General features: G+C 44.1%; 1 protein-coding gene and 1 pseudogene across 1 annotated transcript in view; one reads left to right on the forward strand and one right to left on the reverse strand.

Moving 5' to 3' along the window:
- PCCB (propionyl-CoA carboxylase subunit beta) overlaps positions 1-19939 on the forward strand; it is a 63143-nt gene that overhangs the window by 9056 nt on the left and 34148 nt on the right. The window contains exons 5-6 of the mRNA XM_070433468.1: positions 1411-1524; positions 14242-14352. Coding sequence (XP_070289569.1) covers positions 1411-1524; positions 14242-14352 — 225 coding nt within the window. The remainder of the gene's footprint in view (positions 1-1410; positions 1525-14241; positions 14353-19939) is intronic.
- Positions 14972-15429, reverse strand: LOC138992440 (large ribosomal subunit protein eL28 pseudogene; annotated as a pseudogene).

The following is a 19939-nucleotide window of genomic DNA, read 5'->3' on the forward strand; positions in this document are numbered from 1 at the left end:
AATGAGATAATGGAAGTCAGAGTGGTTTGTAAACTGTCAAGGGCTGTTAGGAATATTGCTCATTAGGCTGTCAGCTACTAACCCATGAGGGTAATCTGTCTCAGAAGTAAAAGCAGGCCTGAGCCCGGCCTCAGGTTAACAGATGGGTCCACATTTACTTTCATGAAAATACTTCTTTGCCATTCTGTCTACTATATGTTCTTTCAAAAGAATAACTGGGAACACAACTGGCTGCTAAAAAATATTACAGTCACGTGCCACTTAACAATGGGCGGTGTTCTGAGAAATGCATTGTTAGTCGATTTTGTTGTATGAACATCAGGATGTACTTACACAAATCTAGATGGCATCGCCGACTACACACCCAGGCCATATGGTCTAGCCTATTGCTCCTAGGCTACAAGCCTGCACAGCATGTTATTGTACAAAACAACATGAGATCAAATCAAGCACAAGAGAAAAATGATACAATCAAGAGACGCATCAAGCACAAGATGTATGAAGCTGCTGCTGGTGTTACACAGCTTACTGTTTTATAACAAACTTTTTTTTCCAGAATAACAGTGCACACTAAAATAATGATAAAAGGTATAGTATAGTATCAACAATAAAGATTTTTTAAAAGTATAGTATAGTAAATACATAAGCCAGTGCCATAGGCATTCATTATCAATTATTATGTACTGTACTATTTTATTGTTGTTAATCCTCACTGGAGGATACGTTTTCCATTGATTTTTTACGGGGGGTGGGGGGGGGGGGAGGGGAGAGAAAAAATACACAGAACATCAATGTGAGAGAGACACATTGGTTGTCTCCCACATGCTCCCTGGCTGGTCTGGGAATCAAACCTGTAACCCAGGTATGTGCCCTTGTCCGGGAATTGGACCCAAGACACTTCAGTGTTTGGGCTGATGGTCTAACCACTGGGAACACTGACCAGGGCTGTGCTACTATACTTTTATTGGACTGGCACTTACATTAGCATCACATGAGTAATGCATTGTGTTATCATATTATAACAACTATGGCATTACTGGACAATAGGAATTTTTCAGCATTATAATCTTACCGGGACCGTTGTTATATATGTGGTCCATCATTGACTAAATATTGTTATGTGGTGCATGGCTATAGCCTCAGCCTATGGCTCTAGAAATGCCATGAGAAGTATCATCCCCTGCTAATGGGAAGTGCTTTGGCACTTGGATGTTTGGGTGTCTTTAGCCCTTTAAAATATGGTTCTCTGTCTTCCATGATGATACCCAATCATCATGGGAATGAAGCCAGTGCTACTCTGTTTTGAAAAGTGCCCTCAGAACATTGTCCAGGAAACACTGTGGTGCTTTGTAAATGCTGTATTTGATAACAGGATCGGTTGTCTCACAAAAGGTTTCTCTGCTCTCTCAGATCATGGACCAGGCCATGACAGTGGGGGCTCCAGTGATTGGACTGAATGACTCTGGGGGAGCACGGATTCAAGAGGGAGTAGAGTCTTTGGCTGGCTACGCAGACATCTTTCTGGTGAGATACCTGTCAACAGAATAGAGAGTAAAACAGCACAGGGCTTAGTTCTCTAAGCTGTGTCCTGGTCAGAGCTTTCCTATCTCTCATTGTTCTGTGCCCCATTGTGTCTGTTCCGTAGCTTCCTCCTGTATCACCAGGGATGGCATGAAAGGTGGATGAAAAGCAAGAGAAAGTAGGTGGGGAGGGTTTTTGTTTTTTTCCCCCATACAGGGCCACTCATCGGGGAAACAAAATTCAAGATCATTCATAAGAGAAAGTCACTTAAATATATATTTTTTTTCAAAAGCAAGGGTGAGAATATAAAAGGTTCAAATGAACTGATTTGCTAGAATAGGAATTTTTTTTTTTTTTTTTTTTTTTTTTTTTAAATATATTTTATTGATTTTTTTACAGAGAGGAAGGGAGAGGGATAGAGAGTTAGAAACATCGATGAGCGAGAAACATCGATCAGCTGCCTCCTGCACACACCCTCCTGGGGATGTGCCTGCAACCAAGGCACATGCCCTTGAACGGAATCGAACCCGGGACCCTTTGGTCCGCAGGCCGACGCTCTATCCACTGAGCCAAACCGGTCAGGGCTAGAATAGGAATTTTTTAAATAATGCATTGCTTTTTATTTTTTGGTTAAAACACAAGATCATGTAGTACAAAGAAGAAAGAAATCACCCAAATCCTACCATTCAGAAGTATTTGGTGAGCAACATTTCAGATATCTTTCTGTTTACACAGACTACATTAAAGAGAAAGAAATGAAAAGAAACAAAAAAGGAATTAAGTGCGTTATTTGAAGTTGGAAGTATATTGTGAGAGAGATAGTAAGGGAGATTGGGGTGAGAGGGAGAGATACTGCCAGATGGAAACTTTAGAAAAGAGACAGTTCAGCATTTCTAGGGAGGGGAGGAAAGAGAGGAAGGAAGGAAGGAGACAGACAAACATTGTTTATAATCAGGGCAGCTGTTCTTGTCATCCCCTGTCCTGCAGGCTTATGAGGGTTTTTATCCTTGGCTACTACCCTTCGCGATCAGTCAGAGAAATGTGTGCTTAAATTTGTGTAAGGCACTCTGTTAGTTGTGGGAGCACTTGTGTTAGTTGAGAAGCCACTTTATAGACCTTAAACCTGCTTTTTAATCTCTAAACTTGAACTCCAGGGATAAGCCACTGGGGAGAATTAGTTTTTTTGGGTGGTTTAGCTAGAACAGTTTAGGCCTGGAAGGTCTACTTTGGCCCCTCGCCTGGAAGTCATGCTTTTGTTAGAAATGAAGGAAAGAAAGAGTGGCCCTGAGAGAAGTGGCAGTAAACCGCTACATTTTAGAGCTTGTCAGGATTTTAGAATGTCATCTAGACTAACTTATCTGGGGCAGTTGGGTTTTCTCTTGTTGTCAGGGGATAGAGCCTATCCGATAGGCTTTAGTGACTTTTAAGATCTGCATTAATTAATTGCTTGCTAGTATTGCTTGTCATGCTTCCACCTCCACTCACTTCTTCCTGCCTGAACTGTTATTTTTTTGTAACTTAATTTTGATTTCATTTCAAACTTCATAGAAAAATTGCAAAAGAGTATGAGGCATTCCTATTTGTCCATTACCCAGATTCACTTCTTGTTTACATTTTGCCCATTTGCCCTTTCATTCTCTCTCCATATTTTACATATTTGTATGTTACATTTTTTTTTGAAAAATTTGAGAGTAAATTAGAGATTGTGCCTTCTTTATCTCTTAAATCTTTCATTGTGTATTTCCTAAGAAAGCACATTCCTTTGTATAACCAGGGTATAATAATACAAATCAAGAAACTTAAACATTGATTCATCAATATTATTTTTATCCATGGTCCTTATTCATATTTCATCAAATGATCCTAATAAAGCTCTCTATAACTAATTTTTTTTCCTTTGGTTACTCCTCAACCGAGGACATTTTTTCATTGATTTTCAGAGAGAGTGGAAAGGAGGGGGAGAGACAGAGAGAAACATTGATGCGAGAGAGACACTTCATTTGGTTGACTCCTGCAGACACCCCAACCAGGGCCAGGGATCGAGCCTGCAACCGAGGTGTGTGCTATTGACCGGAATCGAACCTGGGACCCTTCAGTCTGCAGGCCAGTGCTCTATCCACTGAGCCAAGCTGGCAGGGCTTTAGCTATTTTTTCCCTCACTGGCTCAGATACAATCCAGGATTAAGTACTGCCTCTAGTTGTCTTATCTCTTAAATATTCTTTAAACTGGAACAGTTCCTCAGTTTTTGTCCTTCATGATTTTGACATATTTTTTAAAATCAGATTTATTGAGGTATAATTTACAAACCATAAAATCAATCCCTTGTAAGCATATAGTTCAGTGATTTTTTGATACATTTATAGAGTTTGGTAACCATCAACACAATCCAGTTTCAGAACCTTTCCCTCCAAAAAGGTCCCTCATGCCTTTTTGCAGTCAATGCCTGCCTAGCTGAAGGCAAACATCGATCAGCTTTCTCTTTACAGTTTTTGCATCTGACTCTTTTCACTTAGTACAATATGACTGAACCTCAACAAATATTATGCTGTGTATCAGTGGTACATTCCTTTTTATTGATGAACTAGAGGCCCAGTGCACGAGATTCGTGCACTGGGGGAGTGGTCCCTTAGCAAGGCCTGTGCCCTCTCACAGTTCGGGACCTCTCGAGGGATGTCCGCCTGCTGGCTTAGGCCCGCTCCCCTTGGGGGATTGGGCCTACGCCGGCAGTCAGACATCCCTCTCACAGTCCGGGGCTCTCACAGTCCGGGACCCCTTGCTCCTTACTGCCCGCTTGTAGCAGAGGCAGGAGAGGCTCCTGCCACCACTGCTGTGCTTGCCAGCTGTCATCCTGGCTTGTTGCTCCTTGGCGCTGCCTCAGAGCGGGGAGAGGCACCTGCCATTGCAGCTGGGCTTGCCCCCTGTGGGAGCGCACTGACTGACCACCAGGGGGCAGCTCCCGCATTGAGCGTCTGCCCCCTGGTGGTCAGTGCGCATCATAGTGACCCGTTGTTCCGCCATTCAGTTGATTTGCATATTATCCTTTTATTATATAGGATATTCTATTATATGGATATAATAATTATCAGGGAAATGCAAGTCAGAACCACAATGAGATACCACTTCACACCTTTGGAATGGTTATTAAGAATTCAGCAAATATTAAGTATTGGCAACATGTGAAGAAAAGGGAACTCTCATGCACTGTTGGTGGGATTATAAATTGGTGTAGTCACTAGAGAAAATAGTATGGAGATTCCTCGCAAACTTAAAACTAGAACTGTCACTTGACAAGGACTTTCATTTCTGGATATATGTCTGAAGAAAATGAAAACACTAATTCAAAAAGATATATGCGCCTCTGTATTTATTGCAGCATTATTTACAATAGCCAAGATATGGAAGCAACCTAGTTGTTCATTGATAGATTAATTGATAGAAATTAATCTGTCAATCGATAGAAAATGTGATACACACACACACACACACACACACACACGGAATATTATATTGTATTAATATTCCACCAATAAAAAAAGAATGAATTATTGTCAATTGCGACAATATGGATGGGCCTAGAGCAGTGGTGGCGAACCTTTTGAGCTCGGCGTGTCAGCATTTTGAAAAACCCTAACTTAACTCTGGTGCCGTGTCACATATAGAAATTTTTTGATATTTGCAACCATAGTAAAACAAAGACTTATATTTTTGATATTTATTTTATATATTTAAATGCCATTTAACAAAGAAAAATCAACCAAAAAAATGAGTTGGCGTGTCACCTCTGACACGCGTGTCATAGGTTCGCCATCACTGACCTAGAGGGTATTATGCTAAGTGAAGTAAGTCAAAGAAGGACAAATACCATATGATCTCATTTATATGGAATCTAAAAAACCAAGCAAATGAACAAACAAAGCAAAAACAGACTCATAGAAACAGAACAAATTGATGGTTGCCAGAGGGAAGGGGGGTGGGGAATAGGTGAAAAAGGAGAAAGGAAATTTAAAAAAATAAATATTTGATAGAATTCAGTAATGAAAAGAAAGGAACTCCAAGGAGCTGTACAAAATGAAAACTTTTATAGTCAGAAGGGAGCAGGAACCAGGAATTTATACTAGGCCAAAAAGCAGATTGATTATGGCAAGGTTACTTTCCTTTAGGGCAGGGGTGGGGAATGTCCAGCCCATAGACCATATTAAGGCCTGCAAAATCTTTTTTTAAAAATATATTTTATTGATTTTTTACAGAGAATAAGGGAGAGAGATAGTTAGAAACGTGCCCGCAACCAAGGCACGTGCCCCTGACCGGAATCGAACCTGGGACCCTTCAGTCTGCAAGCCGACGCTCTGTCCACTGAGCGAAACTGGTTAGGGCCCCATGAAATCTTTTGGTCTGCCCTGCCAAGGAATTAGTGGTGAGTTAATTAAATGTTTGAACAAATATAGCAGGATAATTTTTAAGTTGATAATTTTGTAGAGCCCTCAAATGATGTTATAAATATCGAAATGGTCCTTGGCAGAAAAAGGTTCCCCATCTAACCAGACAGATTACTTAACTAGTGCTGGTCAGGTGGGGGAAAAAGGTAAAATAAAATGAATGTTTTAAAAGTTACTGGGTAGGCTTATAAGAAGATAAACTCAAGAGTTAATGCTATAAATAATAAAGCAAGAATCAAACGCTATAAATTATAAATTAAAAAGGACCTTTGAGATGACGAGATTGGCAGGGTAGAAAATGTGCTACCAGTCTATGAAGGAGACATACCAACTCTCTATGGACAGTTGCATTATAATCTTATACTTTATTATTATTTGTTCAAGAATATATGTGATTACAAATTTATACAATGCAGTAAGGGTTCTTTTCAAACAAAAAATACTGTGAATATTTGTGTATAACTCTTTGTGTGGACATTATGTTTTTATTACCCTTGAGTAGGTACCTAAGAGTGGGTGTCTTTTTAAAAATTTACTTTCAATTATAGTTGACATACAATATTATACTAGTTTCAGGTACACAACATAGAGATTATATATATATATATATATCTCCTTACCCGAGGATATTTTTCCTTTGATTTTTAAAGAGAGTGGAAGAGAGAGGGAAAGACAGAGAGAAACATCGATGTGAGAGAGACACATTGATTGGTTGCCTCCTGCATGAGCCCTGACCAGGGCCCAGGCCAGGGAGGAGCCTACAACCTAGGTACATGCCCTTGATTGGAATAGAACCCAGGACCCTTCGGTTCGCAGGCCAATGCTCTATCCAGTGAGCCAAACTGGCTATGGCAGTGATTAGACATTTCTATACCTTACAAAGTGATCACCTTCGTAAGTGTAGTATCCATCCAACACCATACATAGTTATTACAATATTTTTGTATGCTGTACTTTACATCCCCATGACTATTTTTTTCTTTTTTATAAATCTTTATTGTTGAAAGTATTACATATGTCCCCTTTTCCCCTATTATTCTCTCCCACCTCCTCTACCCTCTCCCATGACTATTTTTATAACTTACAATTTGTTGTTCTTAATCCCTTTCACCTTTTTCATCCAACCCCACTACGAGTGCATATCTCTTTTTTTTTTTTTAATTTAAAAATTTTAAAATCCTCACCCAAGGATATTTTTTCATTTATTTTTAGAGAGAGTGGAGGGGGGAGAGAGAAATCAATATGAGAGAGACACATTGATTGGTTGCATCCACGCATGTCCCAACCTGGGCCAGGGATTGAGTCTGCAACCGAGGTAGGTGTCCTTGGCTGGGAATCAAACCCGTGACACTTAGTGCATGGGTCAATGCTCTAACCACTGAGAACACTGGCCAGGGCTAAGAGTTCTTTATATATTCTAGATCAGCCATGGGCAAACTACGGCCCTCGGGCTGGATCCGGCCCGTTTGAAATGAATAAAACTAAAAAAAAAAAAAAAGACCGTACCCTTTTATGTAATGATGTTTACTTTGAATTTATATTAGTTCACACAAACACTCCATCTATGCTTTTGTTCCGGCCCTCCCGTCCAGTTTAAGAACCCATTGTGGCCCTCGAGTCAAAAAGTTTGCCCACGCCTGTTCTAGATACTAGTCCTTTATTGGATATACTAGAGGCCCGGTGCACAAAAATTTGTGCACTCAGGGGAGGGGGTCCCTCAGCCTGGCCTGTGCCCAGTCATAGTCCAGGACCCTTTGGGGGATGTCCACCTGTTGACTTAGGCCCACTCCCCGGGGATCAGGCCTAACCTTGCAGTCAGACATCCTTCTGGCAGCCAGGGAGCCCTCGGGGGATGTCCAACTAAAGGCTTAGGCCCCCAATGGATCAGGTCTAAACCATTAGTTGGACATTCTTAGTGCTGCCACGGAGGTGGGAGAGGCTCCTGCCACCACCACTGTGCTGGCCAGCCATGAGCCAGCTTCTGGCTGAGTGGCACTCCCCATGTGGGTCTTCTGAGTCCGCCCTGCCTTGCCTTTTTTCCTTTTTTTTTTTTTTCTAAGACATTTCACTTTATTTAAAAGAGGCCAATATACAGGATATAAAGGGTATGATATTTACAACAGTACAGTAAACAGGTTGGTTTCCTGGTAGGATCAGTAGTCTTTCAGTAAGTATAAACCCCCCTTTCCCTTGATGCTCGACCCAGCTGGCAGACAAACAGCAACAGTGGGGTGGGATGGGACTGCAGGATAGAAAGTCTCCCTGAAGGGATTAAAAATCATGTAGATGCTAAAATGTCCACGAAGGGGTCTTGGGGGTGAGGGGTGCCTCTGCCTCATTCCTTTGAGGGCTTGGCAGCAGGAATGTTGAGGGATTTGCCCCAAACTAACACACGGCCCACCCTGAGCCTGTAAATCTTCCACCCATGGAATATTCCCTTCCCGAGAGAATCAGCCCTAATCCCTCAGCCAGGGCCTGGAGGAGCAGCCCAGGCCGTGGGCACAGCCAGGACTGTGGACATTTCATGGCCTTTCCACTCCCACTCTGGCTGCCTAACAACTCTGCACTGCTCCCCTCGCCCACCTCCCCCGTCACCCCATCAGGACACCGTGCACAGGAGGGGACACTGGTTTTCCCATGCCCATTGGGAACTGGCTGTTTCTGTTTTCTGGAGTAAAAAGGTTCCTGTGGGTCAGGTAAGCTCTCTGCTTGGCAAGAAGTTCTGAAACAGAGCCCCTGACCACACCCACCTCCTCTGGGCATGGAGCAGTTTGGGCCCTCGGAGCTCATCTCTCCAGCAGAACTGAAGGGAAGGCCATGTATACCCTTCTGTCCCTCACCCTTCACATTCCCAGAACCATCAGTGTCACACTTCCTAATTCCTATCACTGTATTTCATTAGTTCCATACTGTTTTACTAATCCTGAATCTAAACAGATTGGTTCAAAAAGAGATCGTTCTATTTTTAAAGTATTTAGTGATGTACCTGTGAGCTTTGCATGGACGAACTAAGCACATGACCCTTTTTTGTACATCAGAACCTGCACACACATGTAAAAAGAGGACCCGTTTTTGACAGATGTGAAACCACCATTTATTTGTAATAAATAATTACACAATCTAAAAAAAAAGACCTGGCTTCCGCATATTCTGGGTCCCTCTCTGCCTCGTCGCCGGGGATGCGATCAGGTCCCCTGCGGCCAGGCAGGACGCCTTCCATGTGTTCTGGGTCCCTCCCTGCCTCGCTGCCAGGGATGCGATCAGGTCCCCCGCAACCAGGCAGGACGGCTTGCGCGTGTTCTAGGTCCCTCCCTGCCTTGAGGGGTCACCGATCACCACCGGGGTGGGGGGCAGGGAAGAGGCACACACTGGCGGCCTCTTCTCTGCCCCGCCCGGCTTCTCTGATCACCAGCTGGGGGGTGGGCCTTTGCCCGGGTTCTTGGATCCAGGGCGGGGGACAGGGCAAAGTGCCTTTACCCTGCCACCCGGCTCTTGCCTGCCGCCTGGGTTTCCGATCACCGTTCTTCCGTCCTTCCCCTTTCGCCTCCCATCATTGAGCCTATGTATGCAAATTAGCCGCCATCTTTGTTGGCAGTTAACAGCCATCTTTGTTGGCAGTTAATTTGCATATCGCCCTGATTAGCCAATGGGAAGGGTAGCGAAGTTACGGTTAATTACCATGTTTGTCTATTATTAGATTGGATGATTTGCAAATATTTTCTCCCAGTCTGTGGCTTCTCTTTTATTTCTTAACTAATGGTGCACAAAATTTGTGCATGAGTCCCTAGGCCTGGCCGGCGATCCGGGCTGATCGGGGCCTTCCGGCTGCCAGCCGGGACCTTTGTTCCACGCCGCCCCTGGTGGTCAGCGCATGTCCTAGCGAGAGTCGAACTCCGGGTCAGTCGAACTCCCGAGGGGACAATTTGCATATTAGCCTTTTATTATATAGGATGGTGGCATTTGAAGTGTATAAAGCTTTAAATTTTGAAGTCCAATTTATTAATTTTTTCTTTTATGGACCATGTTTTTTATAGTCATACTAGAGGCCCGGTGCACAAAAATTTGTGCACTCGGGGGGGCGGGGAGGGTCCTTCAGCCCAGCCTGTGCCCTCTCACAGTCTGGGACCCCTCAGGGGATGACCACCTGCTGGCTTAGGCTTGCTCCCTGGGGGATTGGGCCTAAGATGGCAATCAGACATCCCTCTGGCAGCCCGGGAGTCCTCGGGGGATGTCCACTTGCCAGCGGGAAGCAGGCTTAAACTGCAGTTGGACATCCTTAGCGCTGCTGAGGAGGCAGGAGAGGCTCCCACCACCACCGCTGTACTGGCAGCCATAAGCCTGGCTTGTGGCTGAGCAGAGATCCTCCCATGTGAGAGCACCCTGACCACCACAGAGCAGCTCCTGCATTGAGTGTCTGCCCCCTGGTGGTCAGTGTGTGTCATAGTGACCAGTCATTCATTCATTCTGCTGTTAGGGTCAGTTTGCATATTACCCTTTTACTATATAGGATAGAGGCCTGGTGCACGGGTGGGGGCCGGCTGGTTTGCCCTGAAGGGTGTTCTGGATCAGGGTGGGGATCCCGCTTGGGTGCCTGGCCAGCCTGGATGAGGGGATGATGGCTGTTTGCAGCTGGTCACACCTCCTTCAGGGTGGTGATCCCCACTGGGGTGCCTGGTCAGTCTGGGTGAGGGGCTGAGGGCCGTTTTCAGGCTGGTGGGTGACTGAAGCTCCCAACCTCTCCTTTTTTTCTTTTTTATTCTGGGATTTATTTACCTTCTATGGCTGTCACTGGAACTGAGAGCCGGCTTTAGCTCTGAGGCTCGGCTCCAGCTCTGAGACCTCGGCTGCTGAAAGCAGGTATCTGGGTTTGTTTGGCTTCTATAATTGAAACACTGTTGCAGCTCCAGCTCTGAGGCCTGGCTGGCTGAAAGCAGGTTTCTGGGGTTTGTTTAGCTTCTATAATTGCAACATTGTTTCTTAGAGTGCAGCTCAGAGGCTGGCAGCGGCAGGCGGGGAACCTTGGCTTCCTCCATCACTGGAGCAAGTAAGCCTCCTGTTCGCTTCAGCTGCCTGGCTGCCGGCCGCCATCTTGGTTGTCAGTTAATTTGCATATCGCCCTGATTAGCCAATGGGAAGCGTGTCGGAGGTACGGTTAATTACCATGTTTGTCTATTATTAGATAGGATGTAAGAATTCTGCCCAATACAAAATCATGAAGATTTTGTTCAATGTTTTTTTTTAAAAAAATATATTTTATTGATTTTTTACAGAGAGGAAGGGAGAGAGATAGATAGTTAGAAACATCGATGAGAGAGAGACATCGATCAGCTGCCTCCTGCACATCTCCCACTGGGGATGTGCCCGCAACCCAGGTATCGAACCTGGGACCCTTCAGTCCGTAGGCCGACGCTCTATCCACTGAGCCAAACCAGTTTCGGCTTCAATGTTTTTTTATGGAGTTTTCTAGGTTTGGCTCTCTTATATTAGGTCTGTAATCTCTTTTGAGTTAATTTTTGCATATGGTGTGAGGTCAGGGTCTAAATTCAACCTTGTCTCACCACCATTTATTGACATGACTATTCTTTCTCCATTGAATTGTTTTGGCACTTTGGAAAATCAGTTTACCATAAATGTAAGGGTTTATTTTTGGAGTCGATTCTTTTCCATTGGTCTGTATGCTAATTCTTACATCATAGCCACCCTATCTTTTTTTTTTTTTTTAATAAATATATCTTTATTGATTTCAGAGAGGAAGAGAGAGGGAAAGAGATAGAAACATCAATGATGAGAGAGAATCATTGATTGGCTGCCTCCTGCACGTCCCCTAATGGGAATCAAGCCCGCAACCCAGGTATGTGCCCTTGACCAGAATCGAACCTGGGACCCTTCAGTCTGCAGGCTGACACTCTATCCACTGAGCCAAACCAGCTAGGGCACCACCCTATCTTGATTACGCTAGCTTTCTAGTGGTTTTGAAGTTGTGTAAAATCCTCCAATCTTGTTCTTTTAAAAATTGTTTTGACTCTTCTGGGTCCTTTACATTTCCATATAAAATGTTGCATCTTTGTCAGCTATACAGAAATGCCTCCTAAGATTTGATAGGAACTGTATTGAGTCTGTAGATCAATTTGCAAAAATTTATATTTTAACATATTGAGTCTTCTAATACATGTGGATGGAATATTTCTCCATTTATTTAGATCCCCTTTATATATCAACAATATTTTATAATTTTTAGCATGTGTGTCTTACACTTTTTAAAAATATATTTTTTTTATTGATTTCAGAGAGGAAGGGGGAGGGAGGGAGGGAGAGAGATAGATAAAGAGAGAGAGAGAGAGAGATGCATAAATGATGAGAGAGAATCATTGATTGGCTGCCTCCTGCACACCTCACACTGGGGATCTACCCCACAACCTGGGCATATGCCCTGATCGGGAATCAAACCGTGACCTCCTGGTTCATAGGTTGATGCTCAACCACTGACCCACGCTGGCCGGGTGCATGTCTTACACTTTTTTGGTTATTTATACCTAAATATTTTATTTTTTGATGCTATTGTGAATGGAATTTTGTTAATTTCCTTTTTGGGTTGTTTGCAAGCGTGAGGAAACACAATTGGTTTTTTTTTTTTAAACTTAGCACTTAATTTACTTACTTATTTACTAGGGGCCCAGTGTATGAATTCGTGCACCTTGAAAGGATCTGTGGGCCGTGAGGCTGCGGTGGGTACAGGGGTGGGTCTCGGCCCATCCTCCATAACCCTGTCTGGCCCCTCCCACTGTGGCCCCGAATCCCCTCTCTGCTGGCAGCCCCACTCCCGCTGCCCCCACGTGCTAATGGCGCCAGCCCTGCTTGCACCTGCTGACAGCTCCGAGCGATTGGGACCGGCGCCAGCAGTGGGTGCAAGTGGTGGCTGCTGCCCCGATCACCCCTCAGGAGCAGGGGAAGGAGGAGAAGCCCTCAGGCGTGATCGGAGCCAGCATCAGCTGCTCGCACCGCTGACAGCACGGAGCGATTGGGACCAGCACTGGGTGTCGGCAGCAGGTGTGAGTGGTGGCTCTGGCGCTGCCTGTGGGTGCAAGCGGGGCCAGCTTTGGCAGTGGGCGCGAGCAGCAGCTCTGGCGCTGGCAGTGGGTGTGAGTGCCAGCAGGACCATGGTGTGTGGGAGCAAAGAATTTTCAGTAATCACAGGCTCGCCCCGATGACAGCGACCGGCGCCCTGCCTTGGTCTGGCGCCCCTACTCACCTGCTCCACCATCCCGCTGTACCCAATGCCCAGAATCAGTGATTCTCTCTCATCGATGTTTCCATCTCTCACTCCCTCTCCCTTCCTCTTTCAAATCAATAAAAATATATTAAAAAAAAGGAAGATAGATGCCTAGTGCTTCCAACTCTGCCATCTTCCCAGAATTCTCTCTCTATAGATAGATGCCCTTTTGTAATGTCCTTAGCTGTGTCCTGTGATTTATAGAAGTTGATCTGAGAGCCACGGCAGTGCTAAAAGTAGCGGGGGGGGGGGGGGGGGGGCGATCTTTTTTTAAGCTGCTAGAGCTCAGGAGAAGGAAAGAAGTTGGGGGTTGGGCAAGGAGACATTGGGCTCTTATCTTGCCTGGGTCCTCCAATCCCAATCTTGTCTTTCCTAGGAAGTGGTCTGAGGCTTGGCCCTTCACAACACCATTATCTTCATGAAGCCTTTCTGGCTCCTACTACCTATGTCTTCCCATATGCTCTAGTGGGGGACAGTGGGAGGGGGGCAGACCTTGAAGACTCTGAGTGAAGTAGCATCTGCCTCTTAGCCTTGCCTTATAACTGCTGGGTCCTCTCTGTGGAGGTTGTCAAAGGACTCCAAATACAGGTCATGGCTCCAGGAGTTGTTCCTGTATGTCCTGCCCAAGGTTCTCAGTCATCGTTCCAGATAACTTTGTGGACCAGGGGTGCTGGGCTTCGGGTGTGTTTGGAGCTGGAGTGAGAGTGGTAGGGCTCTATATGAGCTCGTGTTCTGGTGGAGCTTTTGGGGAACTACTGCCAAGGAGGGAGAGGAAAGTAGTATTTGTAAAGTAAAGTAGTATTTGCCCCAGAAAGTAATAGGCCAACTATTCCACTTGTTATGGGGACAAATTGCATATATAGTTTTGGAAGAAACTAATCAGGTTTCTTGCCTCTAGGATAGAATTTCTGTCAGTAAAAGCCAAGAATAGTTTCATTGTTGCCTTTATCTTTCTGCACATAATGCCTCAAACATCTCTGTAACCAGATATCTTTACCTTTCTCTTTTGGCAGAGGAACGTCATGGCATCCGGAGTCATCCCTCAGATTTCTCTGATCATGGGCCCATGTGCTGGTGGGGCTGTGTACTCCCCAGCCTTAACAGACTTCACGTTCATGGTAAAGGTAAGAAAGAAAGACCTGTTTCTCCTGCCCTTTGAGAGTTGTGCAGTACCTCACCTGAAATAAAAATAATTCCTGACCCAGATCTAGGTTGTTATCTTCATTCTCATTGGCTTTCAGCTTAGTGATGATAAGGTCTTAGTGAAGAAAAGGTTTTGGCACAAAACATGTAGCTTGTGGGGGTTCAGTGGGATGCACTTGTGTACTTCATTGGTGGGTGATTTTACTTGTTGATCTGAATTGCAAATGATTTTCAGGTAATTAAAGGATTCTGTCCTCTGCTCAGACAAATGATTGATACTGAATCCTAGTCAAAAAGTTTCTCATGGAAGACTTTTCTATAATATTCTTTATTGGGAAGTTGTTTCTTATGACTCACCTTTATTTCTTTGGCTGTTTGCCATTTTATTACACTTTTGTCTATAATGGTAATAGTAAATCTGATCTCCAACTTCATTTTGAAAGGTGCATATCTTTATTATGTGATTTGATGGGATGATGTTTTTAAATGATATTTAAATAAAGCCTGCTTGAATTTACCCTTAACCTAATACCATTAAAAAGTTCAGTCTTTTTCCTCTTAAGATTTTTTTTTTTGAGAATAGCCGGCTGATACCTTCATTGTTTTAGGGGGAGGGGTGCTCAGGAGCTCTTGGTGGGGCGGGCCCGCTGCCTCTTCACCATCACGGGCTTCTGGCTGCGCAGGATGGCGCTGGCCCTGGGGATGGCAGCCATGCGCAGGTCCGGGCGGTACTTGTTCTTGCGGATCATGTGCCGGATGCTGCTCAGGGTGGCCCGGGCGTTCTTGTTGATGGTTGGTGCGCACGTAGGAGGTGGCCGGCTTTCACTGGCCGGATCTCTGCTTCATGATGACCACCACCCCTTTGCCGTCGGGCGCCGGCTCCACGCCCACCGTCTTGCGGTGAATCAGCCCGTTGTAGCGAAAGGAGTTGCGGGCCTTCAGGTTATTGGGTTTGGTGCTGTACGTCTGCTTGTTCCTCTTGATCAGGAAGCTGGAGCAGTTCCGCACGATCATCCATTGCATGTGGCAGACGTGGCGGCAGCTCCTCACGCTGCGGCAGCCGGAGACGGAAAGAGCTCCTCTTAAGATATTTTTAACAATAATGAGAGTACATGCCAAGCAGAAAGACTGGGGGGTGGGGAATAGATAGTCATCCAGTATGAGGAGAACAGTGTAAATAGGAAAACCTTTTTTCTCAAGGGTATTTTGGCAATAGAAATTCAGTGGTTTAGAAAAGTGTTTACCCTTTGACCCAAGTCTTCTGTTTTTAGTGACAGATGGAAAGCAACCTAAATGTTCAGCAACAGAGATGGATTTTATGACCACATATCTTCCTGAACAAAGCAGAACTCCCTCAACTTTGCCCACTAAGTTTATGTATACCGTACCTACCTGGTTCTACCCCAGTTCTCTTCTCCTTCCTGCCTGATAGAAATGGAGATGTGGTATCCATTCCTCTGGCTAAGGCCATTCCTTCCCCTCTTTCCACATAGATGCACATTGTTGAATACAACTCCTTTACCTTTTCAATGGCCTTATCCTATCAGTTCTTTTCTCTTATATACTATTTTCAGTGTCTCCCTTGGTACTAGATCCTCCCATCAGAACTTATCCATTCATGTTCCGGGCTTTCCTATCTTTAGAACAAAGACAAAAGTCCTCCCTTAATCTGTATCTCCCTGTGGCTATTGTCCTATTTCTATCTTCCTGTCCTCTGCTTAACACATTTTAATTTACCTCTTTGCCCCTCAGTTCACTAAACCTGTTTTTCTAAAGTAATCAGTGACACCTATGTCACTATAAATGCTCTGTAACTTTTATTTTCCTCACATTTTCAGCAATATTCTTTTCCTTTGGCTTCCATGATGCCACACTCTGGAATTTCTTCTCACATCTTTGGCCCTACTGTCTTGATTTCTATTACTATTTCACTCTAAACTGCTTTCTCTTATTTTAAATTTTTCCAGCTTTATTGAGAGATAATTGAGATATAACATTGTGTAAGCCTAAGGTGCGCAACATGTTGATTTGATACAATTACATATTACAGAATGATTAGCACCATAGCATTAGTTAAGCCAAGCATGTCAAACTCACGGCCCACGGGCTGCATGCAGCCCATAACGAATATTTTTGTGGCCCACCCAATATAATGGTATGTAAGAAACATTTTAATAAAAATTTTGTAACTTAATTTTTACAATATCCTATTAAACATAATCTATAATAATAAAAGCGTAATATGCAAATTGACCAAACTACTGAACAGCAGAACGACCGTCCGGATGATCATGCTATGACATGCACTGGTGCCAGGCCCGCCAAAGTGGGTGCGACTCGATTGGTCGGCCTCCCTCTGTGCGGTGATCAATTGTGGAGTCCGGGCTGGATGGGTAGGAGCTCCCTGTGCGCAGCGATCAGTCACGGACCCCCAGCCGGGTGGGCATGGCCTCCTGTGCACGGTGATCAATTATGGAGCCCCGGCCGGGTGGGCAGGGCCTACCTCTTTGGGGTTATCCATTGCCGGGTTCCTGGACTGTGAGAGGGCACAGGCCGGGCTGAGAGACCCCCCCCCCCCCCCCCCCCCACTTCCAGTGCACGAATATTGTGCACTGGGCCTCTAGTTATTACTAACGAACTACAATGTTAGCTAATGACTGATTGCTATAATTGTGCTGCATTCATTTCCCTTACATGTTTTAAGTGCAGGTGCACCATTTCTCTCCACTCATACTAGCAGTGAATATTTTAGCAGCTGATTGTCACGGCATTAGTCTTACACTGACTTGTTTGATGTGCACAACAGGACATATTTTGCTTTCGGAGAACAAGAAAAATAGGTTTATTTGTGTTACGCTTATTAATTTATGCAGTTATTTAGTGTCTGATAAGTTAATGTTCAAGAGAAAATATTAATTTTTATTAAAATGTTCTATTATTTTATGTTAATGATTACTCATTTATTTTAGCCCTTTGTATTCAGCATGTCTCTATCGAAATAAACCTATGTTTCTATGAAAATTGGAGCCTTTGTTTTTTTGCGGCCCACATAAACTTAAACCTTGTTTATTTGCCCTGTGTTAGCCTTTGAGTTTGACATGCTTGAGTTAAGCTAACACCTTCAGTATCCACATAATTACTATTTCTTTTCTGTGGCAAGAACATTTAAGACCCACTCTCTTAGCAACTTTTGAGTATATAATACAGTATCCTATATAATAAAAGACTAATATGCTAAGTGTCTGGTTGTCCATTCAATCAAAGTGTAATATGCTAATGATATGCTAAGGCTGCTCAACCGCTCGCTATGACGTGCACTGACCACCAGGGGGCAGACGCTCTGACCAGTATGTTAGCTTGCTGCTGGGGCCCAGCCAATCGGGACTGAATGAGACGGGCCAGACACGCCCTGGAGCCCTCCCACGGTCCCGCCCTGGCTGGCCAACCTCCCACGTCCTTCCCTAGCCCCAATCATGCACTGGTGGGGGTCCCTCGGCCTGGTCTGTGTCCTCTTGCAATCCAGGACCCCTCAGGGGGGCACATTGACTATCAGGTAGTTCCATCTATATAATAAAACTCTAAGCGACCATTATGGTGGAACGACCAGTCACTATGATGTGCACTGACCACCAGAAGGCAGATGCTCAACACAGGAGCTGCCCCCTCATGGTCAGTGTGCTCCCACAGGGGGAGCGCCGCTCAGCCAGAAGCCGGGCTCATGGCTGGCGAGCTCAGTGGCGGTGGCTGGAGCTGCTCCCACCTCTGCAGAGCGCTAAGGAGCAGCGAGCTGAGCGGTAAGGAGCGAGCAGGCGGGTGGTAAGGAGTGAGGGGTCCTGGAATGCGAGAGAGATGTCTGACTGCCGGCTTAGGCCCGCTGGCAGATGGACATCTCCTGAGGGGTCCCAGACTGCAAGAGGGTGCAGGCTAGTTTGAGGGACACCCCCCCCCCCCCCGCCACACACACACACACAGTGCTCGAATTTCATGCATCGGGCCTCTTGTTAACTATAGTCAACATGTTGTACATTAGATCCCTAGAATTTATTCATCTTATTACTGGAAATTTGTACCCTTTAACCAACATCTCCCAATTTCTCCTATCTCCCAGCCCCTGGTAGCCACCATTTGACTTTCTTGTTTCTATGAGTTCAGCATTTTTAGATTCCAGATATGAGTGAGATCATACATTATTGTTCTCTGACTTCATTATGCTAAGTGAAATGTCCTCATGGTCCATTCATGTCACAAATGTCAGGATTTCCTTCTTTCTCGTGGTGGAGTAATACTCTGTTATTTGTGTGTATGTATGTATCACATTTTCTTTGTCCATATGGCTATGGATATCCAATGGAATAATATTTGTGTGTGTGTGTGTGTGTGTGTGTGTGTATGTATGTTTGTGTCACATTTTCTTTATTCATCTATCAATGGTTGTTACCATATTTGACTATTGTGAATAATGCTGCAGCAAACATGGGAGTGTAGATATCTCTTCAAGGTCCTGATTTCATTTCCTTTGGATATATACCCAGAAGTAAGATTGCTGCATCATATGATAATTCTAGTTTTAATTTTTTGAGGAACTTCCATACCGTTTTCCATAGTGGCTGTATCAATTTAGTCCTACCAAGAGCGCACAAGGGTCACCTTTTCTCCACATCTGTGCCAATGCTTGTTAGAATTCCTGTACTTGAAAAGGTAAGATAGAACAAGTGTGAGATGATACCTCATTGTGGTTTTGATTTGAATTTTTATGACTATGAATGATGTTGAGTATCTTTTCATGTACCATTTGTATGTCTTCTTTGGAAAAATTATTCAGATTTTCTGCTTATTTTTTAATTGGATTTTTTTGGCTATTGTATGAGTTATTTATATATTTTGGATATTAACTCCTTATCAGATATATAATTTGCATATATATATATATATATGTGTATATATATATATATTTTAATCCTTGCTCAAGGATTGTTTAAAAAATTGATTTTAGAGAGAGGGAGACAACAATGTGAGAGAAAAACATTGGTCAGTTGCCTCCAGTATGCACCCCAACCAGGGATTGAAGGTGCAACCTAGGTGTGTGCTCTGATTGGGAATTGAACCCACAACTTTTTTGGTGCATGGGATGGTGCTCAACCAATTGAGCCACCTGGCTGGGCTGCAGATATTTTATTAGGTTGGTTGCCTTTTCAATTTGTTGATTATTTCTTTTGCTGTGCAGAAGCTATTTAGTTTGATATAGTTCCACTTACTGTATTTTGCTTTTGTTGCTTGTGCCTTTGGTGTCCTACCCATAAAAATTGTTGCCAAGGCAATTGTCAAGGAGTATTTTCCTTATGTTTTCTTCTAGGAGTTTTATGGATTCAGATCTTCAAGTATTGCATCCGTTTCAAGTTAATTTTTCTGAGTAGTGAAAGATATGGGTCCAATTTTATTCTTCTGCATGTGGCTGTCCAGTTTCCCCACCATCAGTTATTGAAGAGACTGTCTTTCCCCATTGAATATACTTGGCTCCTTTGTCAAATATTAATTGACTTTATATGTGAGGGTTTGTTTCTGGCTCTT

The sequence above is a fragment of the Myotis yumanensis genome, unplaced genomic scaffold (assembly GCF_028538775.1).
Source record: "Myotis yumanensis isolate MYYU_CA2020_CCGP unplaced genomic scaffold, mMyoYum1.0.hap1 SCAF_14, whole genome shotgun sequence".
NCBI classification, from domain to species: Eukaryota; Metazoa; Chordata; class Mammalia; order Chiroptera; family Vespertilionidae; genus Myotis; species Myotis yumanensis.